At 42.8% G+C, this 26,956-nt stretch overlaps 3 protein-coding genes across 5 annotated transcripts in view; 1 reads left to right on the top strand and 2 right to left on the bottom strand.

The window, feature by feature from the left end:
* atrip (ATR interacting protein) overlaps window positions 1-26,956 on the bottom strand; it is a 486,763-nt gene that overhangs the window by 120,409 nt on the left and 339,398 nt on the right. The window lies entirely within an intron of this gene.
* The window catches only part of LOC132976955 (CMP-N-acetylneuraminate-beta-galactosamide-alpha-2,3-sialyltransferase 2-like), a 259,673-nt gene that overhangs the window by 219,216 nt on the left and 13,501 nt on the right, over window positions 1-26,956 (bottom strand). The window lies entirely within an intron of this gene.
* On the top strand, window positions 2,486-26,917 carry draxina (dorsal inhibitory axon guidance protein a). Of its 3 annotated transcripts, none has more exons than XM_061041195.1 (7): window positions 2,486-2,708; window positions 15,708-16,216; window positions 17,397-17,620; window positions 23,351-23,468; window positions 24,346-24,438; window positions 25,766-25,855; window positions 26,520-26,917. In XM_061041195.1, exons 2-7 carry the CDS (start codon window positions 15,730-15,732, stop codon window positions 26,630-26,632), a joined length of 1,125 nt encoding a protein of 374 aa, XP_060897178.1. In that variant the 5' UTR covers window positions 2,486-2,708; window positions 15,708-15,729; the 3' UTR covers window positions 26,633-26,917. The 3 variants fall into 3 exon arrangements, with proteins under 3 accessions (XP_060897178.1, XP_060897176.1, XP_060897177.1); XM_061041193.1 differs by having other exon boundaries at window positions 2,490-2,708; window positions 23,348-23,468; XM_061041194.1 differs by having other exon boundaries at window positions 2,490-2,708; window positions 15,705-16,216; window positions 23,348-23,468.

Raw genomic sequence — 26,956 nt, 5'->3', positions numbered from 1 at the left:
TTTCTCCAGCTTTGAATTCGACACACTGTAGCTGAACCTTTTGTGGATTCAGAGTGACAATAACAGTAATTTGATTGGCCGTGTGACCTTAAAGGCACAATACAGCGCTTTGTGTGTGCAGAAGCAGGTAAATGCTGCGTGTTTCTCTCGGCTCTCCCGGGTCATTTGTTATAACTTTCGGTTTTCTCAAAGCTCTTTCTGTTTATTGTGAGGTAATATTTGCAACTGATTAACTCGACTCTTTGTGTGAGGCGGGTGAAAATAAGTGTCCTGAGACATAAGTAGCTAAAACTATCTCTGTTATTTTAAAGATCGATAGTATTGAAGAGGACCAAAGCTTTAAAACAAACACATCTGTTGTTAGTCATATTTTTAACCAAAGCTTCTGCAAGCGAGAGAGAGAGAGCAATGTCTTAATTGCACAAATGTTTGGATGCAAATTTGTGTAATGGAAAAACAATAAAGTACCTAAAGACTTCTATTTTTGTTACCTTTGCATCTTTAAAAAGTATCGATATCATTTAACCTCGACTAGAATCATGCATAAATTTAAAAATACCAGTGCCGTGACAACCCATAACTTATGTAGACTTTTTTTTTTCTTTTTTTTTTACCAAGTTTGAAGTCTTTGAAATTGGCTGAGCCACTTCATTCTTACTTGTTCTTGTATCTTCGGGTAGGAATCACTGATCAGCTGCATTTTCAGAGAAGATCTGCTGCTTCCTTTCATATCTGGAGAAGCTGCAGTATCTGTGACAATATGTCTGTTAAATAATGAGAGGAGAGGGAAAAAAAAGACGGTTTGATTCTGTCACTGACTCCCATCATGATCTCTGAGAAAAAGCTTTCTCAGTCTCTCACAGGAGGCACACAGGAGCTGCAGGGGTCCCACTCAAATGCCATCTTGTTCTTCACAGAGCCGCTGACATCTTGCTCAATTTTTTTTCCCAGACACGAGCGTGAAGCAAAACATGGAAATGTCAAGTTGGGATGAAAGCCAAGGAATTGTTCTAAAGTGTTTTTAAAGTACCAGAAATACTCGCAGTAAGATCAGTGTGCAAACTGGCATCATGAGAGGTTTTAAAGCCCACTAACACAATGCATACAAAACAAAGAATGCATTATTTGTATGTAAGACATTCAAAGAATCCCACAGTATGAATACTTTGTACACACAACACTGCAGCCTTTACACTGTAAGATTCTGAAGTCATGTAAGCCTGTTATCGTCCTTCAGCAGACTCAGCCCCTCTGCGTTACACTCGCACTTCACTAAGTGGCTTGTCAGCATTGTTTTGCATTCAAACCAAATGACTATAAAGCTTGTTCATTGGTTTCAATAACGCTAACAAGCTATATTCTTCAGAGCGGACACACAAACAAAAAAAGACAAGACTAGAAGAGAGACTAAAACGTTAAATGTCAACAAATTCCCTCAAGTGATTTCTACACAATCATTCTGCAAATATGGACCGTTTGAATCTGCCGATGTAGTGTAGACACAGAATTAGTCTTGCTGGCTCTCTGCAGTCAATTGACTTTGTATGACGAAGACAGAACAGGCCATGAAAAATGCAGTAACTGCAGAGGATATCCACAAAGCCAAAACTCACCACTCCGTGTTGCTGCAGGTTTTTACAGCAGAAAATTACTCCTGCAAAAGAATGTTTCATGCAGGAGCCATTTTTAATTTTCGTTCAGATTGACATAAGGTCACATTATTCTTCTCTTACAAACAGCATGGAGAAAACTATGGGGACAGCCAACAATTACACCCAAATATGATCAATGAATATCTTTATCAGAGTCACAGGTATGACTCTATTTCAGCCTTCACTCCTCTGAGAAAGCTTTCTACCTGTTTGTAACCTGGCTGCAGGGATTTGATTCCATTCATCATCCATAGATCTTTAGTGAGATCAGACAATTTGGGGATTTTCCCACAACTGGGAAAAGTGTATTTGAACAGAGATATGTGCACAGAGCAATATCTTAATGCAAAAAGTCAACTAGGGAACTCACTAAAGCAGGCGTGGCCAATCATATCTGTTTTATAACACAAGACAATGGCAGCACATATATCTCCTTAGCATAAAAAAAAAAAAAAAAAGATGTTTGTTCAAAGTCACGCAAACTCCTGCACACTTTCTAGCTAAAATGAATAAATTGGTAATGTTCTGGTGCTGAAACATTTGGGTTAAGACAGACTGTCCGTTACTTTCCAATGTACAGTCTTCCTTATGGAATAGATGTGCAAGGTATTTTAAGTACTAACAAGTCAGTCAGTTTCCAACTCCAGTCCCACCTCTGACAGGGCGAATAGCCAATCACAATTCAGTATCGTTGGAGTGGCCGATCAGATTTTTCAAGTGGGTCCCATGCCACCGCTGGCCACCCCTCTGGTCACGCCCCTGATGCTGAGACAAGCCCCTCTGATGTGCCATTCATTCAACCAGCTGGCCCTGACACGGACGCGCACTCGGGAGCGCGCACACTGAGCCGGTGGTGACTCTCCTCCTCATAAGAAGCAGGAGTGAGTCCGGATGCTCGGCACATCCCGGAGAGCGAGCGGACTACAGAGGTGCTGCTGCTGCTGTGTTTCCATCCTGTCCGCTGAATGACTGAGCTGCTGTTCAACCCATAAAAAACAACAGCAAAGGAAAACAACAACAACAACAACAAACAAACAAACAAACAAACAAACGCGGGTGAGGAATCCCCTTTTATTGCATTATTATTACTGTGAGTGCCTGGGGTTGAATTGTTATTTGCTTTTGCCGGAACGGAAACCCTCCAGCATCGTTTGTTCAATATCTGTGGAGGGTTGAATGTTGTTTCTGAGATATTAAGATCACTTTACTGTGACTTTATCGCACATTTTCCAATATTTACCCCCCCGTAGTGCATTTCTTATATGTAAAATATCAAGTGTAATTCGCGGTTGTGCAGCTCCTATCCTACTTCAGTCCTTATCGGACAATCTCTGTAGCACTGTATCATCAGACTGCCACGATGTCCACCTGCGCGTAAAAACGCAACAATCACGCATCTCATTGTTGTCAAAAAGCAAAAAATAACTTATTAAAAGCAAGATGTTTCGTCCAGTTTGACTGATGAAACCACAGTTTGACTTGCAGAGAGAGAGAGAGAGAGAGAGAGAGAGAGTGTCGATCAACTCAGACGTGTCAGAGCCAGAATGAGTGTTTGCAAACAGTAAATCAGATTTGGTTAGAGAGCAGAACATTTAATGTGGAGGTGATAATCAATTTAACTTCAGTGATGGCGGTGTTTCCCGCTGTCATGCTTTAAAATCAGATCACAGAAAGAGTTGGTGGTGAGGAGAATCAGAAATGATTGCAGCGATTATCTTCCTGACAGCTCATTGTTGCTCTGCACACCAAAGACAGTGAGTGTGTGTGTGTGTGTGTGTGTGTGTGTGTGTGTGTGTGTGTGTGTGTGTGTCTGTGTGTGTGTGTGTGTGTGTGTGTGTGTGTGTGTGTGTGTGTGTGTGAGAGAGAGAGAGAGAGAGAGAGAGGAGGAGGATGAGGAGGAGGAGGGGATTAAAATTGGAAGTCTCAGTGTGAAGCCTTGATATCAAAGTGTAACACTCTGCACAGGAGAAATATTTGCGGACTCACATTAACGAGTTAATTTGAATGAATCGCCCTCAATCAGCAGAGAAGCATCAGCAGTGGTCAGGAGGAGCGTGGAGACTCACAATGAGCTGACCTCGGGGGCCAAAACAAAACTCTAATTCATTTGGGAGCTGAATGCCTTTCCCCCTTGCTCCACCTGTCTTGTCTTTCTCTGGTTCATCATGTCACTGCCTCTCATTGTCGTTGAATAGTTGAGGTGAGGACACACACCACAGATGTTTCTTTGCAGGACCTGAATGGTCAAAACATGTTGACTACTTTCAATGATTTAGCGATTACATGAAAGGCCTTTTTAGTATTTCCTTCCTCTTTGTTACTTTGTGCGTCTGGTTTCCCCGCTGTTTGAGTGTAAAGCTGAGAATCTCTCACAAAGAGATATCCTGAAGACACACTTAGTGGAAGTTAATTATTTCCCCCCAAAATGTGTCATTTTCAGATGAGTATCTGGAGTTTTTATCATAAATCTAAATCAGTGATTGGTGGACTGTGATGGTTTCGGCTTCAATTCAATTCACTCTTGCACTCGAAGTGACCCGAGCCTTTATCTTAGAACTGTTAAACCAATAACAATATTTTCCTTTCCTTCATCTGTTGATTATTTTCATGATAAACCATCGGGCTGTTTTGTCCATACAATGCTAAAATGTTTTCAAATCGCTTCTTTTTGTCTAAACCCAAAATAATTGTAATTTTTTTTCTCATGAATTAAAAAGAGAAGGACGGAGGTTGAACTTCAAATGATTTACAACTTTGCTTTAGAGTTTCGGCCCCCGAGTGTGCACTGGTGTCCCACTTTGATTTTCACCCCTGCCCCTCAAGCATCATGAGTCCACCAGTGGGCTATGCTTCATTAGCTTCATAGAGGGACATTGCAGCAAAGCTTTGTGTCCACCGATGAAACGAGTGCAGTCGGCAGTTCGGGGCCATTTCAGGTACACCGCATCACTGGTTCTCAACTGGTGGGTTAGGACCAAAAAGTGGGCCGCAAAGCCGTTATAGTGGGTCATGAATTTGTACCTGGAAAATAAATTGTCAGGAAGTAAATGAAGTGATCTTTGTTCTGTTCCATCCTTGGTTCAAACTGCACAGTTTGTCATTGGTTGATAAATATCAGAGATTTGGGTCGCAGTTCCTCATTAAGGAGTTAGTGGAGGGTCCTGAGGCTAGACCAGTTGAGAACCACTGCCATAGATGACCGGGGAGTTAATCAAGACAACGTAGCAAAAAAGCCAGTCTGATTTTACACACAAGTTATGTTATTAGATGAGAATCTTGAAAATGAGACGATGTTACTTAGACTATAATGGAACCAACAAAATCTATAATCGATGCATCCCCAGACATAACTGTGATTGACAAATCTCTCTAAAACCAAAGTAGGAATGTAAGAATGTATATCCACCCATTGGTCCAAATATGGTCCCTCTAAAATATAGAAGATAGCTTAGGCCAAAGAGCCAAACAAAAAAGGTTTCAAACAGGTTTACAAACAAAGATGTGACATCATTTGAATTTAATTGAATTGAATTCATCAACTTTCCATTAATTCAGAACAAGGTGAAAATTAGACTTTAAGCTGTACGCTTGACATTGTTTCCTTGCTTGTGTTGTTCTTATCTCTGATGTTCAACGCTTTGGATAAAAGCGTCTGCATAGAGGCAGGGTTGGTCATTTTCTCCAGATTCACTTTTTAAGATAAATTGTCTTTAGGTCTTGACAGAAATTAATAACTCATGTGCTCTGAAAAAGTAATAAAGAAAATCAGTCATCTGTATCAGTTGTAAACCTGTAAAAACTTTGAACAATATCTGCCACGAGGTACCAATCTGATGAACCAATCACGCCTCCCCGTCTCCCTGCTCACTCTCTACCTCTTGCGTGCACTAGCCCACACTCAAAGTGCGTCAACGATGACGGAGTTTATACTTTGAGTTAACTCACAGCTGAATGAGTCGACGTAGTTTCTACACAATGTAAGTGATGAGCTGAGGTCCGCTTCTGGAGCAACGGCGCTCGTGCATGAAAGTGAGGGGGCGTGGCTTCTGAGGGAGCACAGAGGGGAGGAGGGGGGTGTAGACGGAGCACTGAGGGAATGCTACTTTCAAAATCATGCTATTTTTTTTTTTTTTTTTTAAATGACCAACCCTGCCTTTAATAAATTATAGTGAAACAGTCAAACAAGAACTCATCACAGTTTGCAATTGATGTCACTTTGGTCTAGAATTCAAAGAAGTTTATTTTGATATTTAAGAAAATGTTAGAATTTCTAACCAAAATCTAAAAAGTAGTATTAAAATAGATCCTGGTAAAAAATTTGAAGAGAATGACACAATAAAGAAAAAACGCCTCTTTCAGCTCAGATTAAAACAAAAATCTCTGAATAATTAAAAAAAAAAAAATACAGCTAATGAACCAAACAACCAACCAATGTTTATTTTTCTCTTCTTGAACGCCAGTGTCTTTGCCAAACATGGCTGCATCTGTTTGATGAGTGCGGCTCTTTCAGCGCTGGCAGCCGGTCAACGCCGCTCGCTTCGACCAGAGGAGGGAGAGAGAGGGGGGGGGGGGGGGACTTTGGGTTCATATAATGCGTTTACATGCTTCACTTGATCGCCTCTAAACAGAAGTGTTTCCCCCCCGCTGACCGGTCAAACTGTTCCCAGGCGGAGATAACAGACCCAGGTGTCCCGGGCAGTGTTAGCGAGGAACAAGTTTTGTTGCTGGTTTTGTACGCCAACGGGTTGTTTGTGGTTCTGTGCTTCAGCTGGTGTCCTTATCTGCCACCGAACGGAGGATGCCACAACACTTTGTTCTAATTAAGACATGAAAAAAATGGCTTCCTGCTTTGATTCCTCTCCTCTCCTGATCTCTCTCTCCTCTTTCCTTTTCTCAATTACATCTAATTTTCTCGTCTCGTCTCCTCTCACTCTCTGCCCCCTTCCTCCTCGTCCTCCTCTCCCTCTTTGTCTCTCTCGTTCTCGCTCCTCACCGTGGGACGCCTCTTGCTCGCTGCTTCTGGTGCTGTTTGTGTCTCACAGCGTTTTTGGAACTAGTCTCTGTGTGGGTGTCTGGAGGAGGTTTCCCCGCTGTGAGTGTGCCTGCTCTGATTGAGGGAAAGTCTCCCAGTGTGTGTTTATGTGTGTGTGTGTGTGTGTTTATGTGTGTGTGTGTGTGCGTGTAGGCCTCGGTGCTCTCAGGATGTCGCTGATGTCTCCATGCATCAGTGACAATGTTCTGGTGTCGCCACACATCTGTTGTACCTGCGACCAAATTACCTCTGAATCACTCACCGTCTCGCTGCTCTCTGCTGCAGCTCACTTGCTGACAGATGGACCTTCCTTATGGCCCTCTTTTTTTTTATCACCCTGTGTCGCTTCCAGGGGCCTTTTTCCCATCCAACACACCTAAAAAACCCTCCCAGTCGATGTGTGAATATTGTTTTCTTAGACAAAGCACTTTTTTATTGCTGAAGTCGCTGTTATTGGCCCTCGAGGAAATGAAGTTTTATGGTGTTAACTGCAGCTCGGCAGACGTGTTTATTATGCAGAGAGACGCTAACTGTGAGCTGTAATTTGGCTGCTTGTTATTGAGCTGATATTTACGATAATTTGATGGCACAAAAAAGACCTATTTTACCCAAGATGAGAGACATAAAAGGCAAGTGTTTATGCTCTACATATTCAGATTTGTTGGTTTAAGACACAGAGAAATGGCTCTATTTGGAGAAAAATTAAAGCATTCAGCTTTATTTGTCAAGTATGTGTACAAACAAGACATTTTACTCAAGTTTCACATCGCTCTTAGTGTTCATACAAAAGGCCGACCATAATGGCGGGAAAGGGGGACGCCTTCTGGGGTCCGGCTGCATGAGGTTATTGCATGACTTTTAGCAAAAACATAATCCGTCCTAAATTTGAGCATGATAACACCATTTTGTTTTACATCTAAATACTCACCTTTTCTTATTAACACAAAAAATACACATTTTGTTTATATTCAAAATGTAACAACCCCCCTCCTTTCCCTTTCTTTAAATGGTTGACCCTTTCTGTTTGTGATGTTAACGTCATGGGCGGGCCGATAGAAGTTAAAGGTTAGGTCAGTAATGTCGGGCCTTCACAAAAACAAGGATGGCAGGACATAAAGGTGGCTGTAGGACATTTGACCCCCAAGGCAACAAAAACTTGTTAACAAGCTTTTTTTTCCAGTCAGCTCCAAAAGCTGATCGGATGCCGAGGCCGAGGATGCTAATGTTAGCCACGAGGCTATCGCTACTGATCCAAGATGCATGCGGTGATAGGATTAAATGGCATCTGCAGAGGGCACGTTCCCTCTGCCAGCCATGTCCTTTCCTTTGGGGGAGTCGGTACATACACACAAGAAGACACGAGTGCAGGTTAAAAAAATGACAACAACCCAATAAAAATGTATCAACATAAACAGCAACTATGACATTTGTAGACATCAATAAGAAAGTGTCAAAGGAAAAAAGGCTTATGAGAAAAACATGAAATGACAGCCAAGTATCAAGTTGCTTATTATAGATAAGACAATAGGATATATATTCAGAATAATATAAACAATATATTAGCGCTGTTTGTTTGACAGTGGTGATATTTATAGAATAAAAACAGGCTGTATCTAAACCGTTAGAATAAATATCTAATTTACAGATACTGCACAATGTTTGTGCCACAACTGGAAACATGTTTTTTTCTCTGTTCCTTTAATATTTGATCAAAGCTTTTGCTCCTTATTATCATTTTTGTCTGTTTAGAGGAGATACTGGCGCTCCTGCTCAGTGAACCGTGCGGCTGCAAGGAGATATTTAACGTGCTCCTGAGCAGACGCACTCTCCCAGAGTGGCCTGTGTGCTGGACTGTTTGCAATTAATAGCAATTACTGGTACGACAAATCACCCAATTTTTTGTTTTTGTAATTTATTTTCCTCAAACAAACAGATAAAAAATGATAATTGAGCTGCAGCATGCAGGGAGGTAGATTTTGACACCTCCACTAGTGTCCTCCTTTTTATGCTTAGCTAAGCCGATATTAGCTTGTGGCTTCAGCTTCATATCTGCTCATTTAGCTTCAAACTAAAATGAAAAGGTGCTTTCCCTAAATCTAGGAGGCATTTTTGAAATGAAACAGTCTCAGTTTAAACTTGATGCATGTCCTTATGCATCCCTTTATTTCACTGGAAATCCATCAAATCACTCGGGCAGTGACCACAAGCTTTAAAATATAATGATCTAGGTACAACACGAGCAATAATTGGAATGTGCTGGGCTCTGTGGTCAATCTGCCTATAACACTTTGCATTATTTGGTTGCATGTTCAAAACTAAACTTTTGGACTTTTGGAGCAAGTCCAAGATGTTACGCTTTGCAAAAAGGTTGCAGCTTGCCTAAAATTGGTCACCAAAACAACTTGGTTAGGTTTAGAGAGAAAAGTCCTTGTTTGGGTTAAAATCATTGAAAGTATACAAAGATGGACAAAGAGTCTCCGCCTTCTCTGGCTGTACAAAATTGAAACCAAAATCCCCCCTGGAAAGGGGCTGACATATTGCACTGGTGACGTCATTTGGAGCTCAGGGAGCTGAGGGTTTCGATGTCCCGTCCTTTCCTAAACCCAAAACAAACGTCACACTTAGTGACGCAACATCAAAGAGCCCTTAGGTAGGTACACAGAAAATAATTTTTGGCTGTTTGACACTCGCATTACTGGAAAGTTCAAGACTCTGTGTTTGTGTTCCCCCTCGCCGTTTTTCGTCTACTCTGATAATCCAGGGCACACAGCACCAGGAACTTCCTTTCATTTATTCACAGCTGTCAATCCAGCCAGTCAGTAAAGGGAGCTCCAAATGTTTTGGCTTCCCTTTTGGGAAGCCGTCATGTTGTCCACCGTTTTATAAAGTCTCTGCCTTTACTTTTTAACTGACTACTGATTTTACCGCAGAATCTAACCGCAGTATCCCGGATTAGTTATGTATGTGTTTGACCCATCCGCTGGCGTTTCAGATAAAGAGATTTACATCTGCATGATTTCAGAGAGCAGTACGTTGAGTTAAAGAGATGCAGGTGGATTTTCCCTCTGAGAATATTCTGAGCTATTTGGTAAAGAACGCCATCAGCACTTGGCAGCTCCGTCTGCCCAAACCAACACAGAACGACAGCTCCCTCGTCGTTATAACACTTAACTGTTTAACTAATCTTTCATCCTTTAATCTCAGCATGTGGCCGAGACAAAAACAGAGAGCCCTGAAGGTGGCCTCTGCCTGATGTGACAGCTCTGCTCTGACAGCCTGTTTAGGGAGTCTTTTGTGCGCGGGATCCTTCTGGCCCCGTTGGTCGCTGTGAGAGATAAAACAACGGGAGCAGATGGCTCCTGGAGGTTTGGTGTCACAGCAGGTGAAGCTGAAGGATGCACACACATGCAGCAGTTTGATACCGGGGTCGCCTCCTGCTCCGTTTTCCTCTTACAGATCAGGGTCCCCCTCTTCGTTAAGTATATTTCTATAACAGGAGTGTCGGCTCGCTTTAGGGATGGAGCGATTGATCACAGAGTGGAGAGAGGTCTCTGATCTCATCACAGTTTAATAATCCAGCCCTCGTCCTGCACCCCCCCCCCCCCTCCCCCCCCCCCTCCCCCTTTGCAATTTCTGCAAGATTACCTTTCACTTCATACTCATCTCTCTCTGCTCTGATTCATGTCTCCCCTGGTGGCTGTTTCACACTCTACGTTCTGTATGAAAAAAAGCTTTAAACACATGTTAATGTTCACAACACAAATCAAGCTTCCCTGCTCTGCTGTACTAAAAATAGAGAAATAATTAAAAAATACAAATGTAATCTTTAACCTCTATACCAGTCGTGACATTTTCACAGACGTGTGATGCCATGTCCCCCTCCCATCCAGAGCAAACCAATGAGAAGAGTTCAGAAATGTCACCCAAATGCTTTGACTTCCATAGCAAACCATATCGGAGAAGTTAAAATTTTCCGACTTTTTCTATTTATTAATTTTAATTTTAATTAAGATTTATTTTTTGGCTTTTTATGCCTTCACTCTTGAGAGTCAGTAACCTGGGAGAGAGAGAGAGAGCGAGAGAGAGAGAGAGAGAGAGAGAGAGAGAGAGAGAAAGAGAATGTGTAGGAAAGAAAGGCCACAGGTCAGATCCGAACCTAGGCCGTCCGCTCCAGAGGGGCTAAGCTTCTGTACATCCACTAGGCCACTGGCGCCTGAAAATTGTTCTACTTTTAACATGACTTTCTATGTAACTGTATCTTTGACAACATTGTAAAGGGCATCAGGAAGAACCCGTGGAGTTGTCGGCTGCTCTAACAGTCTGACAAACTTTCAAAATACACAAGATTTGACTTCATGAAGAGGCCCCCTTTTTATAAGAGAGGAAGCTTTACACAGATTCACTCACAACATGGAGGACTCAAATATTCTTCAGAAATTAATCAGGATGAAAACATCATCATCATTAGTCGTTGTGGTCCATCTGAGTGATCTGTAGATGGGATTTAGTGAATCATCACCAGATGATTAGAGACTTACTTCTTTTGGTTACTTCTGGTTCCAAAAAACACGACATGGTGACGAAAAAAAGGGAATCTAAGGCTTCAAAAATGTAGTCTAGAATGGCACATGTGTTAGTAAGATATTGGTCAACAGTCTGCATTTTGTCTTGTGAGCCAAAGATTCGTTCAACAAAGGTTTAAAGGGCCTTAAACATTTTTATTCTAGCACCACTACATCCATTATAGCTGTTTTTCCTCTCAGCATCAGCGTCTGTTTAAATGTTGCCGTTGAAATGGTGGATTATCTCCGTTGGGGATGAAGCTCGTCAGTTCCAGTCCGCTCGTTTGGCCTCCCCTCTCCTCGGCAGCAGATGCTCGCCCTGCTGTGCCCGGGCCGACAACACACAGCCATGTATAATACGGCCTCTGTGTTGTTCTCGGAGATTGTTTATCACACACAAGAGACCGTGCTGCTTAAAACACCGGAATGCCACCCAGCGTGCTCCATTATCATCCCCAATCCCGCGTTCTCCTCAAAGGACCACCTGTTAGCGGCACATGAAAGTGTGAGAGAGGAAAACAAGACCACTGCTGTGCTCAGATATTTGTCCCCCCTGCTCAGTCTCTCTCTCTCTCTCTCTCTCTCCTGACGGGTCCATTCAGGAACATTTGATGGGGTTGACGCTCGCTGCCTCCTGTTTCTATGGAGGCGTCACATTTTTCCTTTTTAACGGGTCATCTTATTGTGGTGGTGTTGTTTAGCTTCCGCTGTTGTCTCCACCACACTTGGGGCTTTTTGTGCCTTTTTTTTTTTCAGAGATGGGACAGTGGATAGAGTCAGAAATCAAAGAGAAAGAGCGTGTGCATACATCGCACTTACCTGTCAATCACTGCCCCCCCCCCCCCCCGTACAGTGTGTGCCAGCGATGACAATAACTAATCAGACCTATTTCCTTTTTTGTACCAGGCTGTAAACATGTTTATTTTTGCTGTAAAAACGGCTTTTTTGCCTGTTGTTTGTATGTGACTTCCGGTGTTCCTGGAGACACTTGAGGCACTTCCACATTGACTTCATTTTTTAACACCGGAGGTTACCGCTTGGTGTAAACCTCAATCGTTGTTTGTGTCAACCCTGTGACTGTCTGATGGCCTGAATGGGATAAGATAGGATGGTTCAATCAAACCTTGTTAAATCACACCATAGGAGGATACAATGTATGTTACTTACAAAGCGTCAGATATGCTTGTTGTCAGATTAGCACGAGGCTAACAGTTTGCATCTATACCCAGCAGTATAGGCTAGCTGTAGCATCAATGAAACATCTTCCTAGTACAGATCTGAAGGATGCATCTTCTCATTTAACATTTTCCAAGCCAGCAACAGGCACACCCATATTCCCCACAACTGTTCTTTTTATTGATTCATATGAAAGAGTCGTCATTTTATCCTTCAGTTTGTGCTCTGTGGTCATGTACTCGGTCCTTCCTCTCAGTTCAGCATGTTTTTTTTTTATTTGTTTTTTTTTTCACTAAATTACCCTTTTGGTCTTGCACGGTCCAGACCTCTTGACTTTAGAAGCACCTCATGTGTCAAACAGACAGAGCGTAATCCTGGCTAAGCAGTTTGTGCACGACACAGCCGATTGCACCCCCCGACACACACACACACACACACACACACACACACACACACACACACACACACACACACACACTCACATACACACACAGTGAAGGCCTGTTAAGAGATAAAGGTCTCACCTCAGCAGCAGCAGCCTCCTCGCACTCTTGTTTGCAAACCGCACAGCTGGTCAAATTCCCAGAGGCCGGGCGACGCAGTCTGCCTTTAAAGCCCCCCGAGACTCTCACACCGCAAATTTCCCCTGACATCACCAGCTTCCTCTTCACACACGCAGACACACACACACACACACACACACACACACACACACACACACACACACACACACACACAACCTGCAGCCTCGCACTGTTTTAAGAAACAACTAAATAACTCACTGTAAACCCAGAGGTGTTTTAAACTTGATGTGTGTGTCAGTATGATGACAGAACAGAGACCTTATCAACCCCCAAACACATCGCACTGAACCACACACACACACACACACACACACACACACACACACATACACACACACGCACACACACGCACACACACACACACACACTAGCAGCAGCAGCTCAATACTCCTGCTCATTGATTTTCTGTAAGCCCAGCACTGCCGTTTGTCTTTTAACACAAAGGAGCCGTCTGCTACAGCGACATAATGCTGTTGTTCGTGTTGTTTGTGTCCGCAACGATGGATTGTCTCAGCCCTTTAAAGTAAGAGACAAAACAGAGCTTATCGTTAAAAACTCGCAAAAACTGACATGACAGCCTTTAAAATGAGAAGATCTGCTGTGCTTGTGACGTGAATAAAAATGGCAGAAAGTTGCAAAATGACTGAATTATTTCTAATTTTGTGTAATCGCTCCTCTCTTTCTTACATCATGCTTTATTCACCTCAGCTAATTATTTCTGCAATCATACCTTTGCCAGGTTGCTGTATGAGGATAGTTCACATTTTGTATGTAAATTTGAATAGGCAGTCGTTTAATCAATTAAATGCTAAAAACAGTGTTGTCACCCTCAGGCATCAGTTTAATTTACTACCCTCTTAAGTCACTAAGGACAAAAATGTCCACTTCCAAAAAACTGCTATAAATGATATATTTTTCTACTTTTTTCTGCATACATCTCTTAAACAACTTCAGCCCTGCTCAAAACTATCAAATATTGAATAATTATCAGGAATGTAACCCTTTAAATGCCAGTTTGATTACATGATTCTGGCATTAAAAGGGTTAAATTCCTAAAAATGATTGAATGTTTGGTAGTTTTGAGCGGGGCTGAAGTTGTTTAAGAGATGTATGCAGAAAAAAGTAGAAAACAATATCAATCTGTTCTATTTTTATAGCAGTTTTTTGGAAGTGGACATTTTTGTCCTTAGTGACTTAAGAGGTTCGTAAAAATGTTTCACAGTATTCTATTGATCTATTAAAACAAATAAAATTTGCATTCCAAAATGTGTCAAGAGAGAGTCTTTCTTACAAAAATGTGTGCCATATGCACTAACACAGCCAAAATGATGGCCAGATAAAGAGGAAACATTTGCCCAAATGGACAAAAATGTCCATAATGATGCAAGAGGGTTAAAAAAAAATAGATGAAGAAAACATATTGAAGAGAAATAACGTTGAAGAAATACAGAGGACAAAAACTCCCAAACTTAGAATTTTGAGAAATCTTTAGAGAAAATCCCTTCATTACCCCCATTAGCCTCCGTGACATTCATATTGAATGATAAGACCAGAGGTTGCTGCTCGCTGTTAACGAGTGTTTGTGTTGGAAAGCACTTCAGGTGTTCAGAAACTTCAAAGCCCTGACATATATCTACTAAGCTTTCTTTTTGGGCTTTTTGGGCCTTTATTTTAGAGATAGGACAGTAAGTCAGAAAGAGAGACAGAGAGAGAGAGAGTGGGGATAATCATGCGGGAAAGGAACCACAGGCTGGATTTGAACCTGGGGCGTCCGCTTGGAGGACTTTTGCCTCTGCACATGGTGCTCACAGACTAACCACTAGGCTACCAGCGCCCCATAGATCTACTGCATTTAGCATATTACTTCCTTGTGGAATCCTTACTCTCGGGACTTTTAAGATGGTAATGAAAAATCATAAATTTCACTTCAGCTTTGCACTCCATGTTCTGTTCCTTCGGACTCTCCACCATCATTTTAATCACGTTTGGACAGCGTGCCGCGCCTTTAATGCGGATACACAGAGCCTCATATTTCAGTTCAGTCACTCTCACAGATATGTTGACTTTGGTAATGAAAGGTACGGTTGGAGGGCTCTCAGGACTCCTGAACAGGCAGCGATGAAGGATCTGTGCAGTGCAGTATCTCATAATGAGTCAGGCATGAAGAGAGTTTGGAAAACGGAGCACAAGTGTGTGTCCGTCGCTTTATCGCCTGCTCAAACCCACCAAGTGCAGATAAAGGAACCCACAGAAAGAGGCTGAGAGTGACTCTGACTTTTTATTGTGCATGGTGAATGAAAGGAGCAGAATGATAAACAAACATGATTTTAAGATACATTTAAAATCTGCTCTTCAAAGTTAGCCGACATGTCATTTTGTGAGCGCTGAAAACGCTGAACTACAATGGTTTTGAAAACATGGCAGAGCAAAAACTGCTGTGTGTGGACACAGGCCCTTAAGTATTAACCAGGCCTCTTAAATGAACCTACATTTAGATGTTATTTATATCAAAACTTCTGTAAGGGTTTTTCATTTTGTGTCAGTCTTTGCGCCCCCTGTGGACAGATCTGTACGTCTTCTGTCCTTGTCAATCTTGTCTTGTACACATGTCAGTAAGTTCCTGAAATAAAACACGCTAAAAACTCTTCACCGAGGCTTTAAGAATGCTAGCATTACTGACATATATTCTCTCTCCCAGCAGGTGGCGTTTTGCTTTCCAGACGATGGCTCTCTCCTGGAGTCTCCTCCTGGTGTTCCTGTCCGTCTCCCTCATCCTCTCACAGAGCTCTGAACTGGGACCACCTCACGGCAAGAGGAGAGCGGCTCAGACCTCAGGAGGAGGCAGCAACACGCTGCAGCACCCTCTGCAGGGACACCGATACAGCAGGGAACGCGGCGGGCACGGGGGTCAGGGAGCCCGAGCTGCCAAAGGAGGAGCCGGGCTGCTCTCTCACAGACCCCCCCACCCTCTGGCCAGGCCTGAAGACGATGGGACGGGCCTGGAGAGCCTGAGCCCTGTGAGACTGGAGATGGGCCCGAGCAGAGACAGAGACAGAGTTCGAATGAATGTAAAGAGTCAGACCCAGACTCGGGAAAACGACCTGCTGGGGACGCGCAAAGAAAGAGGACACGGGAACGGGAAAGGACATGGACACCATTATGAGCCCAGGAGACAAGGGGGGCGGCGTGAGAAGGGGCGGCATGGAAAGGGTGAGCTGATAAAGACTGATCTGATTATGAATGATCTGTAACTGTAGTGCTTTCACACGTAACAGGGAGCTTTAGGAGTGTTTTGATTGAGCAGCCTCGCTTATTGTCACATTGATAAGTCGAAACAATGTCTTGAAAATCTAGTCGAAACATTGTCTAAAGTTTTTATGAAGAAAGAAATAAGCTTTTGACACCAAAAACAATCCCTTTGAACCAGGCTGTAAACATCTTCATCTGCTGTAAAAATGGGCGTTTTAATATTGGGCTTAATGGGAATTGACTCTATTTTGGAGACAGCCTCAAGTGGACACTCAGGGAACTGCCGTTGGACTTCTACATTGGCTTCATTTTTCAACAACAGGTTGGTCGCTTGGGTTCGACTGAGACTTATTTGCAGCTTCTCCATTAATGTCTGACTTGGTTCAAGAGTTCAGTGCATGTGTGAAAGGGCCAATCCCGTCAGGTCTTGCTGGAACCCTTTTCAGATCCAATCATGTAGATGGCATCAATGAAATGAAAACGGAGATCCCAGCTGTCATTGGGTGAGAGGCGAGGTACACCATGGACTGTTACAGAAAGACATTTAAGAGAGACAATTTGAACTTGATTCTCCAATTCAGCGGTTCCCAAAACGTTGCCATGCCAAGGAACCATATAGCATTGTCCTCTAGTGGGGATCCCCATTTTCCAAAAGTTTCTTAAATGCCTTGTACATTATGAAGGCAACGTCGACGTCGAGGGGAGAACACATTCGGCCACATCATGTCACGTCTTACTTTTAATGCCTTACTTTAAGTGTGCTGGAACATAGCGATGACTTTTAGATGTCCAGGTGGTACTCTGAGGTTGTGGCCTTTTTTTGCTGCTTTGTCACATTCAGTCTGGTTGCCTCGTTGCTTTCACTTTTAAAATGATTTTCTATTTCCATTTTAAGAGGAGCAGAAACCTTCGGATACATGGAGCGTTTGCTCAATTCTGATTGGCTAGAGTGGTGTGTGTTATTTTTTATTGTCAAAAATAGTCTTACAAGTTGATTTTGTATGGTTGTTCCATTTCCCCGCCCTGTGTCTGCGACCCTCATAGCGCCCCCTTTGAAAAAAAAAATCCCTAAACTGGCTTCGGGTATAAATAAATGATGTCATAATCACTAATACGGTCACCGTCTTCTCTTTCTGTGCAGGGTTCCTTCCTGAGCCGGAGCTGAGTTCTGCGTACAGAGACAGAGATCTGTTCGACGATCCTTTCTCCTCCTTCTCCTCTGCCGCCTCCCCCTCCCTCATCGTGACCCCGCCCAATGAAACCCCTTCCCCCATCGTCGGCGTCTTTGGCTCCGGCTCCTCCATGGTTACCACGGTGATGAACGAGCATCCCCCAACGCTGCCCCCGGCCTCCACCAAACCCCAGGTAACCCTGTGGAAGGCGCGAGAGCTTTATTAAAGGCTGCGCGTCTGTTGTGCCTCAGTGTGATGCCAGTGTGCGGGGGAGGGGGGTGGGGGGGTGGGGGGGGGGGGAAAAGAGCGCAAATGGGCCCCATTACTGCCGTTACTATGCCGCAAACCTCATAGCTCATCTTGTAAAATGACTGTGTGAACCTAGAGGTGCTGCTGGTGACAAAACGTCCTCCAGCAGGCCGGGCTCGCAGGCTCTGGGTCACAGCTTGTATGATGAATATGACCGCGTTCTGTGTAATAAAAACTACGCCTCTGGGATTAAAACCACACAGTCCACAGTCCGCAGGGCATTTTCTATAACTGTTCCTTTATTAGAAACCACGGCATGGGCAAAATGAATGTGACCGCAGAGAGTCCCCTTTTCTTTTTTTGTGTCCGACTGAAAAAACCTGCAGGAGTGCGAGGGGCTCCTCTCACCACCTGTCACATCCGCCCCCAGCTTGACGCTCCAGCAGTATGCATAAACAACATTCATTTAAACGTGTTTTCCCCAAGCCGCCTTTAATCTTGGAAACGTTACAAATATAAGACAAGGTGGCACCGGATGTCAACAGATATTGAGCCCGGTGCCAACAACATGAAAGCTCTTACATGCGACACAGCTGCTGTTACAAACACTCAGCAGCTTGTGGGGCGTCTGAAGCCTGACGGGATCAATGACAGCATTTAGATTTGACTGACAGTTGTTTTGTGTTGAGGAGTGATGCTGCATGCAGCACAAAAATGCAAAGAAATCTCATTAGAGTATTCTCTTTTGAGTTTCTATTGAGGATGAAAGGGTTGTTAATCTGTCATTATTGATCCACATGTGACCTCACCCTGAAAAACGTTTGGGTCTCGGCCTTTTGTCTTAACAAAAGATTTGATGGAAAGAGAGGAGTTAACCATCATCACCATTTGGTCTGCAGACTACAGTTTAGAAGCCTCATGTTTGGTATTTGTCCATTTCTGTCTTGGCTATCTGGCTCTAGAAGTGACCATACCTGGACATATTTTTGGTGCATTCATGTGGTGTCGGACACATCGGAAAAAACGAGTTTCCGAGTTGAAAAATGCACATGAACACCTGCTCTGGTCAAACTCGGTAAAGAATTAGGGGTCCGACTTTCCTACTTGACGTCAGAATCGTCATCACATGCGGGGCAAAATATGTTTTGTTGATGTTAACATACTTTTAATTAATTCACGTATTGCACATAACCTTTTTGCTCAAATCTAACTTTTAACAGTTACAGCGCACACATCTTCTTCATAGTGTCAACGCTGTCTTTTGCTGTTTATACAACATTACATCGTTCCGAACTGAAATCATGTGAACACACTGAAGTCTGAAGAACGACTTCCCAACTCGGAAAATTGGACCACCCGAGCAGAACCTGAATACAACATAATACTCCTCCATCCTGATTAATTGGTTGCCTCGACAGGAAATTGTCAAAGGCTGTGTTCTCAAGGTGCCATAAACTCACAAAGATAATCTCAGCCTCTTGTGTAAACTGTACAGTCATGGTATCGTATTGTATCAGTATTGTAGTGAATCATATTGTAATGTAGTGACTGAGGCCTAGTCCAAACGTAGGCGCGTGTTTTGGCAAACTAAGGTTTTTTTCGATGGGTTTTTTGCTGTGTTAGGTCACTGAAAACGCATCTTTTGGAAAACTCCTTCCAGAGTGAAGACTTTCCGAAACTCAGTTTAAGGTGTTTATGTGTAGACGAGGAGAACAGAGCTTGGTTCTTGTAAGGACACACTGTGCGCAGGTTTCTCCTCCGCTTGATGTCATTGTGCAACGCTGTCACTTTTGTTTACATGAGATTAGTGCGACAGCAGATGTATTCAAACTAGTGCTCCCGCTGTGTTGCCGATCAGAGGCGCCTGAAAGGACAACTTTGTAAAATGAAATTGGTCGTTGCGGACAAATGGCGAGGACATTTTAATTGATTACCTGATTGCAGGTAGGTGGGCAGACTGCAGATCCATTGCAGGTGAGCAGAGTGAAGTGGACAGAGTGGAACGGAGGAGGGGGAAACAAAACATACCAAGTACTCAAAAATACTAAATAAAACACATTAAACCTCCATGCAAACTGATTTCATGGAGCAGGTACTGTGACACAGCGACCATTATATTATAGGTTGGTTCTTAGTAAATTAATAAAATGTGTGGTTATATTTGTTGGTTAGTCAAACAACCAGTGCTACTAAAGTCCTGATGAGGGTAGCTTAAATAAAGTCAAAGTGTTGGTACACTGAATTCAGCACGTGTTTGAGGTTTTAAGAGAAGTCATGGTGGCTCTGTGATTGGATGCTTCGGCTCGTCTCTGTGTTTGATGTCTGCAGACTGAAACTGACCGTCTGCTTTGTATTCTGTTCACAAGACATCTGACCGTCCACGAGCCCGTGCACCTCTTTGCTTCCAGAGCAGTCAAATATTATTGGACCCCACAAGAAAAAAAACTGATCACCTTTCCTGCACCATGGGTTCAGTGGCACGAGCGTGTGGCGAGGCGCCTTAATTAATGTTCGATCTTGTGCTGATGGTTTAACGAGCAGCTAAGCACATGTAGCTAGCCCCCTGCAATTAATCTAATTGATATTTCCATATAGGCGTACTTTCCTGAGGGGGAAAGGAAACAAGTATGGATCTATCCTCACCAAGACGTAGGTTGTTATTTTTGATCGATGACCCTCCTCAGGAGACACTTCAGAGTCTTTCAGACTTAATTATACCGTCCCGTGTTTTTATTTTGTTTACTCCATGTGAGGAAAATGATAATGGTAACATTTTACGGCTTTTATAGCACAAAGTTATAGCTGAGGAATCCACCGCTGAGATTGTTCATAGCAACGCCATCAAACGCTCATCTGAATGACAATTTTTACTGAGGGAGAATAATGTGATTTGATTTTATCCCACGTATACCGTCATAAAAATTTATGGATTTATCCAAAGGTCTCCAAGTTCTGACTTTATTTCTCTGGAGAAAAAGCAGAAATGTAAATGGGACATTATCTTATTTTGTCCTGCATTTCAATTTTCTCCATGGAAAACAACAAAAACAGTGTCAAGAAATATGAAATATGAAATAAATAGTGATTTAAATGGTTCAAAATGAAACCCGCTCTGAAGAGTTTCACAGTGTAACACATCAGGTGGTTTAGATTAAGATTTTTCTTTAGAGTATATTATAGAACAGGATCAGAAATTAGGTTAAATGTTGAGTATTTAAACATCAGAGCCCTGAGTAACATCCAACATCCTGTACTTACTATAACACATAAGTCCTGAGCAAACAGGTCCCTTGTAACAATGGGATGTAAAGATTAATCGTGAGGCAGTTAAAAATCGATTCAAAGGTGTCAAGGTTCACATCGGTACTCCGAAAAAAGAATCTTAGACGTTATCATCGCAGCTGTGGAGGCCAAACCATACTAACAAGTGGGTTTACAGCCCTGCTCGCCCAAACGAGTGCAAGAGCCAAAGAGATTACAAGGTGTATTGGTGTTTTCATAAAAAAAATTAAAGGAATCTTTTTCAGTCATCTCATAATTTTTCTTCGGTCTCCTTTTGAGAAATTAATTGTGAGAGAATCGTAATCATGAGTTCAGTGTATCGTTACGTCCCTAATTGTTGCCGTTCATTTGGTTCTTCTTAATGGTTTGAAAGGAGATGTGTCTTCAACAATGATTGAAAACATTGGAGAGTGGGGGCAGGTCTTATTTGGAGGGGTAAAGCTTTTCCACAGGTTTGAGGCAGCTGCCACAAAAAGCTCAATCACCCCTGGTTTTACGCCTTGTTTTGGACACGTATTGTAATGTAGTGACTGAAACAACTGGATGGTCGTCCTCTTCTACAACCTCTACAAACTCTACAAACTCTGTTCACAACCATCCTTCATTCACAGTAGACAATCCGTACGGTGCCTGAGCACGCTTCTGTCATGAACGGGAAAAAAACAAAGAGGAGGACCCAGATGCAGATCAAACAAAAAATCTTTATTTAAACAAAAAGGGCAGAAGGCAAACTGAAACTTACTCTTTTAACCAAAGGAGCCACGAGGAAAAAACTGGTATGCACAGGAAGTAGACACTGGGAGACACTGACATACAACAAACAACAAACAATGATCTGACACAGAGGGGAAGAAACACAGAGACTAAATGGACATGGGGTAATCAGACACCGGTCAGACTAACGACACAGTCTGAAGACAATGAGGGCAAACACACAGAGGCAGGACAAGAAACACTGAGGACAACTACAAAATACATACATGTAAACACTGAAGACTAAACTAGGAAACTGTCAACACTAGGATGGACAGGAGAAATTAAAACATGGAAACCTAAACTCTGAAATACAAAAGGGTTGACAGCCTTCATTATGGAGAAGAAAGGAGAGTTCTGTCTGTATCTGACTAACATGACTCAAAATAAGACACACAGTCAGTAAAGTAGCTGTCATGTTCTCTGTGTTGTTCTCTGATGTGACGCTGACTCGACTTATTCCTCTCTTGTGAACTACATAATTACATAAAGCCAAGCATGTGTTCTATTACGACGTTATGTTCAGTAGGTTAGCGTGCTCAGGCCCGGTTGGTCCTGGAGCAGTGTGAGTGCAGGCCAGCGGGGGAATGGTGAGGGGCGGGGGGGACAATCATGGTACAGGACGGGACAACTTTGCCGAGTGTGAGTGTGCCTTTAGACGATTTCTTCTTTGTATTGTTCTCACTGGTTTGTTTTGTTGTTATCCTTTGTGCAGCGTCGTTGAGTATTCAGAAAAGCGCTCGGCAGATAAAAGTCTAATGTATTATTAATATTATTATTATAGGATGCTTAAGATCTTCTCAGCTCTACAAACATTACAAAGCTTATATCAAAGCAAGTGGGTGACTTTTATTGAACAAATATCCTGATTTTTAAAGGTTGTAGAAACAAAAGAACATATATACCGAGGAGTGTTTCAGGCTGCATTCGTGCGCCTGCTGTCCTCACCGGATAGCTGTAAATCCTGTGGTCGTGTGTAATGAGCTCCTGTTTCAATCCCTGCATGTTGTGTTTGCGTTAGCAATAGTAATGTTTGACAAACCATATTTGTATTCAAACTGTGTGCAGCTATGTTCTCCGTTACCAATCGATTGGTTTTTAAAGCTCTGCTGCTGCGTTCTCCGCTCTCGCTGTGTGCGGGCGTTTTTATGAATCAATGAAGCATTACTGCTGCTCGTCTCAACACGGGCCCCGATGTGTTTCATTAAGAACGCCCTCGCCGTGTTTACCTACGACTCTGATAGAAACCAGATTCGACAAATCAAACCTGAGTCGTCTAGCACTGCTGCGGTTTAATTACCCTAACTGAGCGTTCATCTGATGAGACAGGATTGATCTCTCAGATGGATTCAGTCACATTTAGGATTACTTTTTTAATACACGTCTTCATATTCTGATCACATTTATGTTTGAAAAAACAAACAAGGAGGTTGAGGCAGAACCTTCTCAGCGTAGTGAAACTAATTCTGGACGGGATGAGGTGTTTACAGAGCCACACATCAGCATGTTTGAGCTCCCCTGTTTGGATTAAACATATCCAATGTGTGATTTAAGGTGGTATGCAAATGATCCCGCTGAAGTGAAGATCAATAAGCAGGTTTGAAAGTATACGGTGTTGCTTCTTTTTTTTTTTCAGAAGTCTGGACGAGGAAAAGGACAGGGAGAGGTGATGCCAACGTTGGACATGGCGCTCTTTGATTGGACGGACTACGAGGACATGAAACCCGCAGACACCTGGCCGTCATCCAGGAAGAAAGGTTTGTGTTCAGCATGAAAGACTCCGATTGTTGACACAATCCATATCAAACACAAATGAGGGGCTGCACTGTGGTTGCCGAGAAGGTTACTGGTTTGAATCCCTGTCGGACAGTTTGCATGTTCTCCCCATGCATGTATTGGTTCCCTCCGGCTTCCTCCCGCAGACAAAGACATGCTCGTTAGGTTAACTGGTGACTCTAAATTGCCCGTAGGTGTGAATGTGAGTGTGGCTGATCTCTATATGTCAGCCCTGTGATTGGCTGGTGATCAGTCCAGTCTCGGCTCCAGCTTCCATGCGGTATAAAATGGATGGATGGAAACATAAATGAGACTTTGTTACAGTTCAATAAATCAAACTGAAGTGTCATCATTCACTCAGTCCCTGCATAGAGAGTTTCATGTAGAGCATCTTCATCATGAAATTCAGAAACGTCTTTGCTTATTATTCGTCTGAGCCAATAATCACGTCGTCTCTTCTTTTCACATGAGATGACATGATAATTTGCTCTACAGGATTCACAAATAAACAACGTGTTGGCTGATAATCGATTGCTTTTCAAAAATCTGCTCATAGCTGAAATCTTTGAAGCTATTCGTCTGCAAGTGCAAGACTTTTGTTAGTTTGCTTTCTTGCGGCTTCCCCTAATTGATCGAGAATTGGAGCCGTGCATGTTTTATTCACGCTGGGATTAACATCTGAACTCATATCTGACCTGTGAGTTTCATGAGTCCTTGTATAAATTATGTTTGCCAGAAAATAACGGACACAGAAGCAGAATTTCCTGAAGCGATTGATCTGCTTGGTGAAGGCTGTGTATCGATCAGAAGGCTTTTGGATCAAAGTTGTGTTTTTTTTTCTTCTGCTTTGTTCTGCAGATAAGAGGCGGAGTAAAAACCTCAGCAGTGGAAATGTGACTATAGACGCCGACGCCATCGAGCCGTGTGACCATCACCTGGACTGTCTGCCAGGTCAGTCTGCATCACGTGTATCGATATTGACAGCAATGCATCTCTGTCCGCTCCCCAAAACAAAACACCCAAGTCCAAATTGAATAAACCACTTTCCTCACAAACAACAGAATCAGATATTTTTCTTCTATCAAAACAGCAACAGAAGACAATTTTAATTTAAGCACATGTGATGACATTCATCCTCAATACTTGATTTGAGACAAACATCCACTTGCTTGCTTCATTGGGTCTGCTATGGTGGCCTGCAGGCGCAAAGGGTTCGGCAAAAACACAACATTTTCATCCACACGATTGAAAAATGTGATCATCACTAATCTAACCCCAGGAGAAGAAGGAGAACTGTTCATTGTCATAAATCTCTGAACCCCCGCTCGGCTCTCTCGTCCCCAGTGACAAAATCCAGACTGAACTCTCTTTAAATCTCTGTGTTGCTGCTCTGTTAAAATGATTCTGTGTTGTTCAACGATGCAACTTTCCCATCCAAACAAAAATGTCCGTGCCTCGTCTCTCTTCCTCTCTCCTGTAAATAAACTTACGCACACAGCGCCCCTACAGGCCTGGAGCACAGAGGCTGACATTTCTGAATATGTCTGTTTTTGACTTGTTTCGTTTTCATATTTGCAACACGTTCGTTTCATTTGCAGCCGTTTCATTTGATTTGGAAGCATGTAGAGAATATGCTGCGCGTTATTCTTACTGTAAGTCGTTTCGGGGGGGGGGCTGAGGTTCAGTTGGTAGAGTCAGTTGTCTCTCAACCGAAAGGTCGGGGGTTCGATCCCCAGCTCCTGCAGCAACATGTCCGATGTGTCCTCCGGCAAGACGCTTAACCCCGATTTGCTCCTGCTGCTCGTCGGCGGTGTATGCATATGTATGAATGGGATTAGTTAGTTCTGATGGTCACTTTACAGACTGTAGCGACCTCTGCCATCAGTGTGTGAATGTGTAGGTGTGAGTCAGAAGACTAGAGAAGCGCTAAACAAGCTCAAGTCCATTTACCACTCAGCTGTTGTCGAGCCGTTGCACCGACAGGCCACCATACTCTGTGCTTATTAAACAAGACTTAGTTGACAGGGATCTGGCTACACAACTGAACAAACCTCAACTCTCAACACATTTTAAAGTACATATGACTAAACCCTGATTGGTCAACTGAACTGTGAGACTTGATCTTTTCCTCTTGTCAAATCTATATGGGGCTTATAAAGGATGAGATCATTTTGTAATATACATTTTTGTGTTTCTGTGACTCACATTAAACATCTTTATAGTTTTATTTCATGCTTTTTGTCTCCTGTAAAAATTGAATGTGCTTGTTTCTTCAAAGGTTCTTGTTGTGACCTGAGACAACACGAGTGTAAACCTCACAACAGAGGCCTCAACAACAAATGTTACGATGACTGCATGTGTGAGGAAGGTGAGTACGGAGAAACATGTCGAATAATTCATCACAAGGCATCACTTTTAAGAAAATATGCTATATAGTTCTCCTCTTGGTGGAGAGTTGGATGAATAGATTAGTGTACAGGCTTTATATTTACATTCTGGCTGAATGAAACACACCAGCTCCCCGCCCAGAAACGTGTCAACGAGTCAACCAAAACAAAACAAAACATGAAAATCCAGTCAGAGGACAGACACCGTCACAGTTATAGAGGCTAAGAAGTGATGCTCGAGTGGCTTTACTTTTGTATAAGTCTATATTTCAAGGACAAAGCTACTGACTCTACCTTAAATAATTGAGAATTAAAAAAACATTTTCTTGGTAAGGATCCCTAGAGTGGTCAAAATTAGTGGAAGCCAGACTTTGTGGTAAACAGAAAACGTCTCAGTGTTATAAACAAAATGTTGACTTTGACTGTGGTGCTAACTTTGGAAAAGATTGATGTTAACACATAATTTATGTGCTCGAGGCAGATATCACTCCAGGGATGATTCAGATGGCTTCACTGTTTTATGAGTGTTTTATAATTCAGAGCCTGTTTACAGCCTTAGCAGCACTGAGCCCTGCAGATCGAGCTTGATGCATCTCACAACAAATCCACACCGAGTCGGATAACGGGTTATCTGTGATCTTCCAGGGTTTCGCTGTTACGCTAAATTCCACCGGAAGCGGCGCGTGACCAGGAGGAGGGGCCGCTGCGTGGTGCCGGAGTCGGTCAGCAGTGACCAGGGAGGCTTCATCACGATCTGAGGAAGAGGAGGACACAGGGAGGAGCTTTAAAGGAGGAGGAAGTGGATTAAAGACGTCAGAGAAGATAGTTCAGCCATGACATCACATGATACTGTTACGTGCTGAAAGGTGACGGCTCACTGGTTTGTCAGTTTTAAAATGTGATTCAAGATACGTTTTAATAAAACTTCAGATTAATGGATATCCTGTTAGAATGTTTCAACACGGGCTGAGTCGTTACTTCAAACTCAGAGAATCACAGTCTTTAAAGCTGGCTACACACTAGACGATTTTCTAATCTCCAATTCTGTTGGCATCAAAAAACAGTGAATGAGAGTTGGCCCC

This window comes from Labrus mixtus, chromosome 7 (genome assembly GCF_963584025.1).
Source record: "Labrus mixtus chromosome 7, fLabMix1.1, whole genome shotgun sequence".
In the NCBI taxonomy this organism is placed as follows: Eukaryota; Metazoa; Chordata; class Actinopteri; order Labriformes; family Labridae; genus Labrus; species Labrus mixtus.
Note: the sequence above shows the minus strand (reverse complement) of the source record. Positions and strands in the feature narration are given on the sequence as shown.

Excerpts from the sequence above, each read along its gene's own strand:
- draxina (XM_061041193.1), top strand. The coding sequence starts at position 15,730 with ATGGCTCTCTCCTGGAGTCTCCTCCTGGTGTTCCTGTCCGTCTCCCTC. Across the intron at positions 16,217-17,396 it reads GAAGGGGCGGCATGGAAAGG|GGTTCCTTCCTGAGCCGGAG; the intron begins GTGAGCTGATAA and ends CTTTCTGTGCAG. Across the intron at positions 23,469-24,345 it reads GCCGTCATCCAGGAAGAAAG|ATAAGAGGCGGAGTAAAAAC; the intron begins GTTTGTGTTCAG and ends TTTGTTCTGCAG.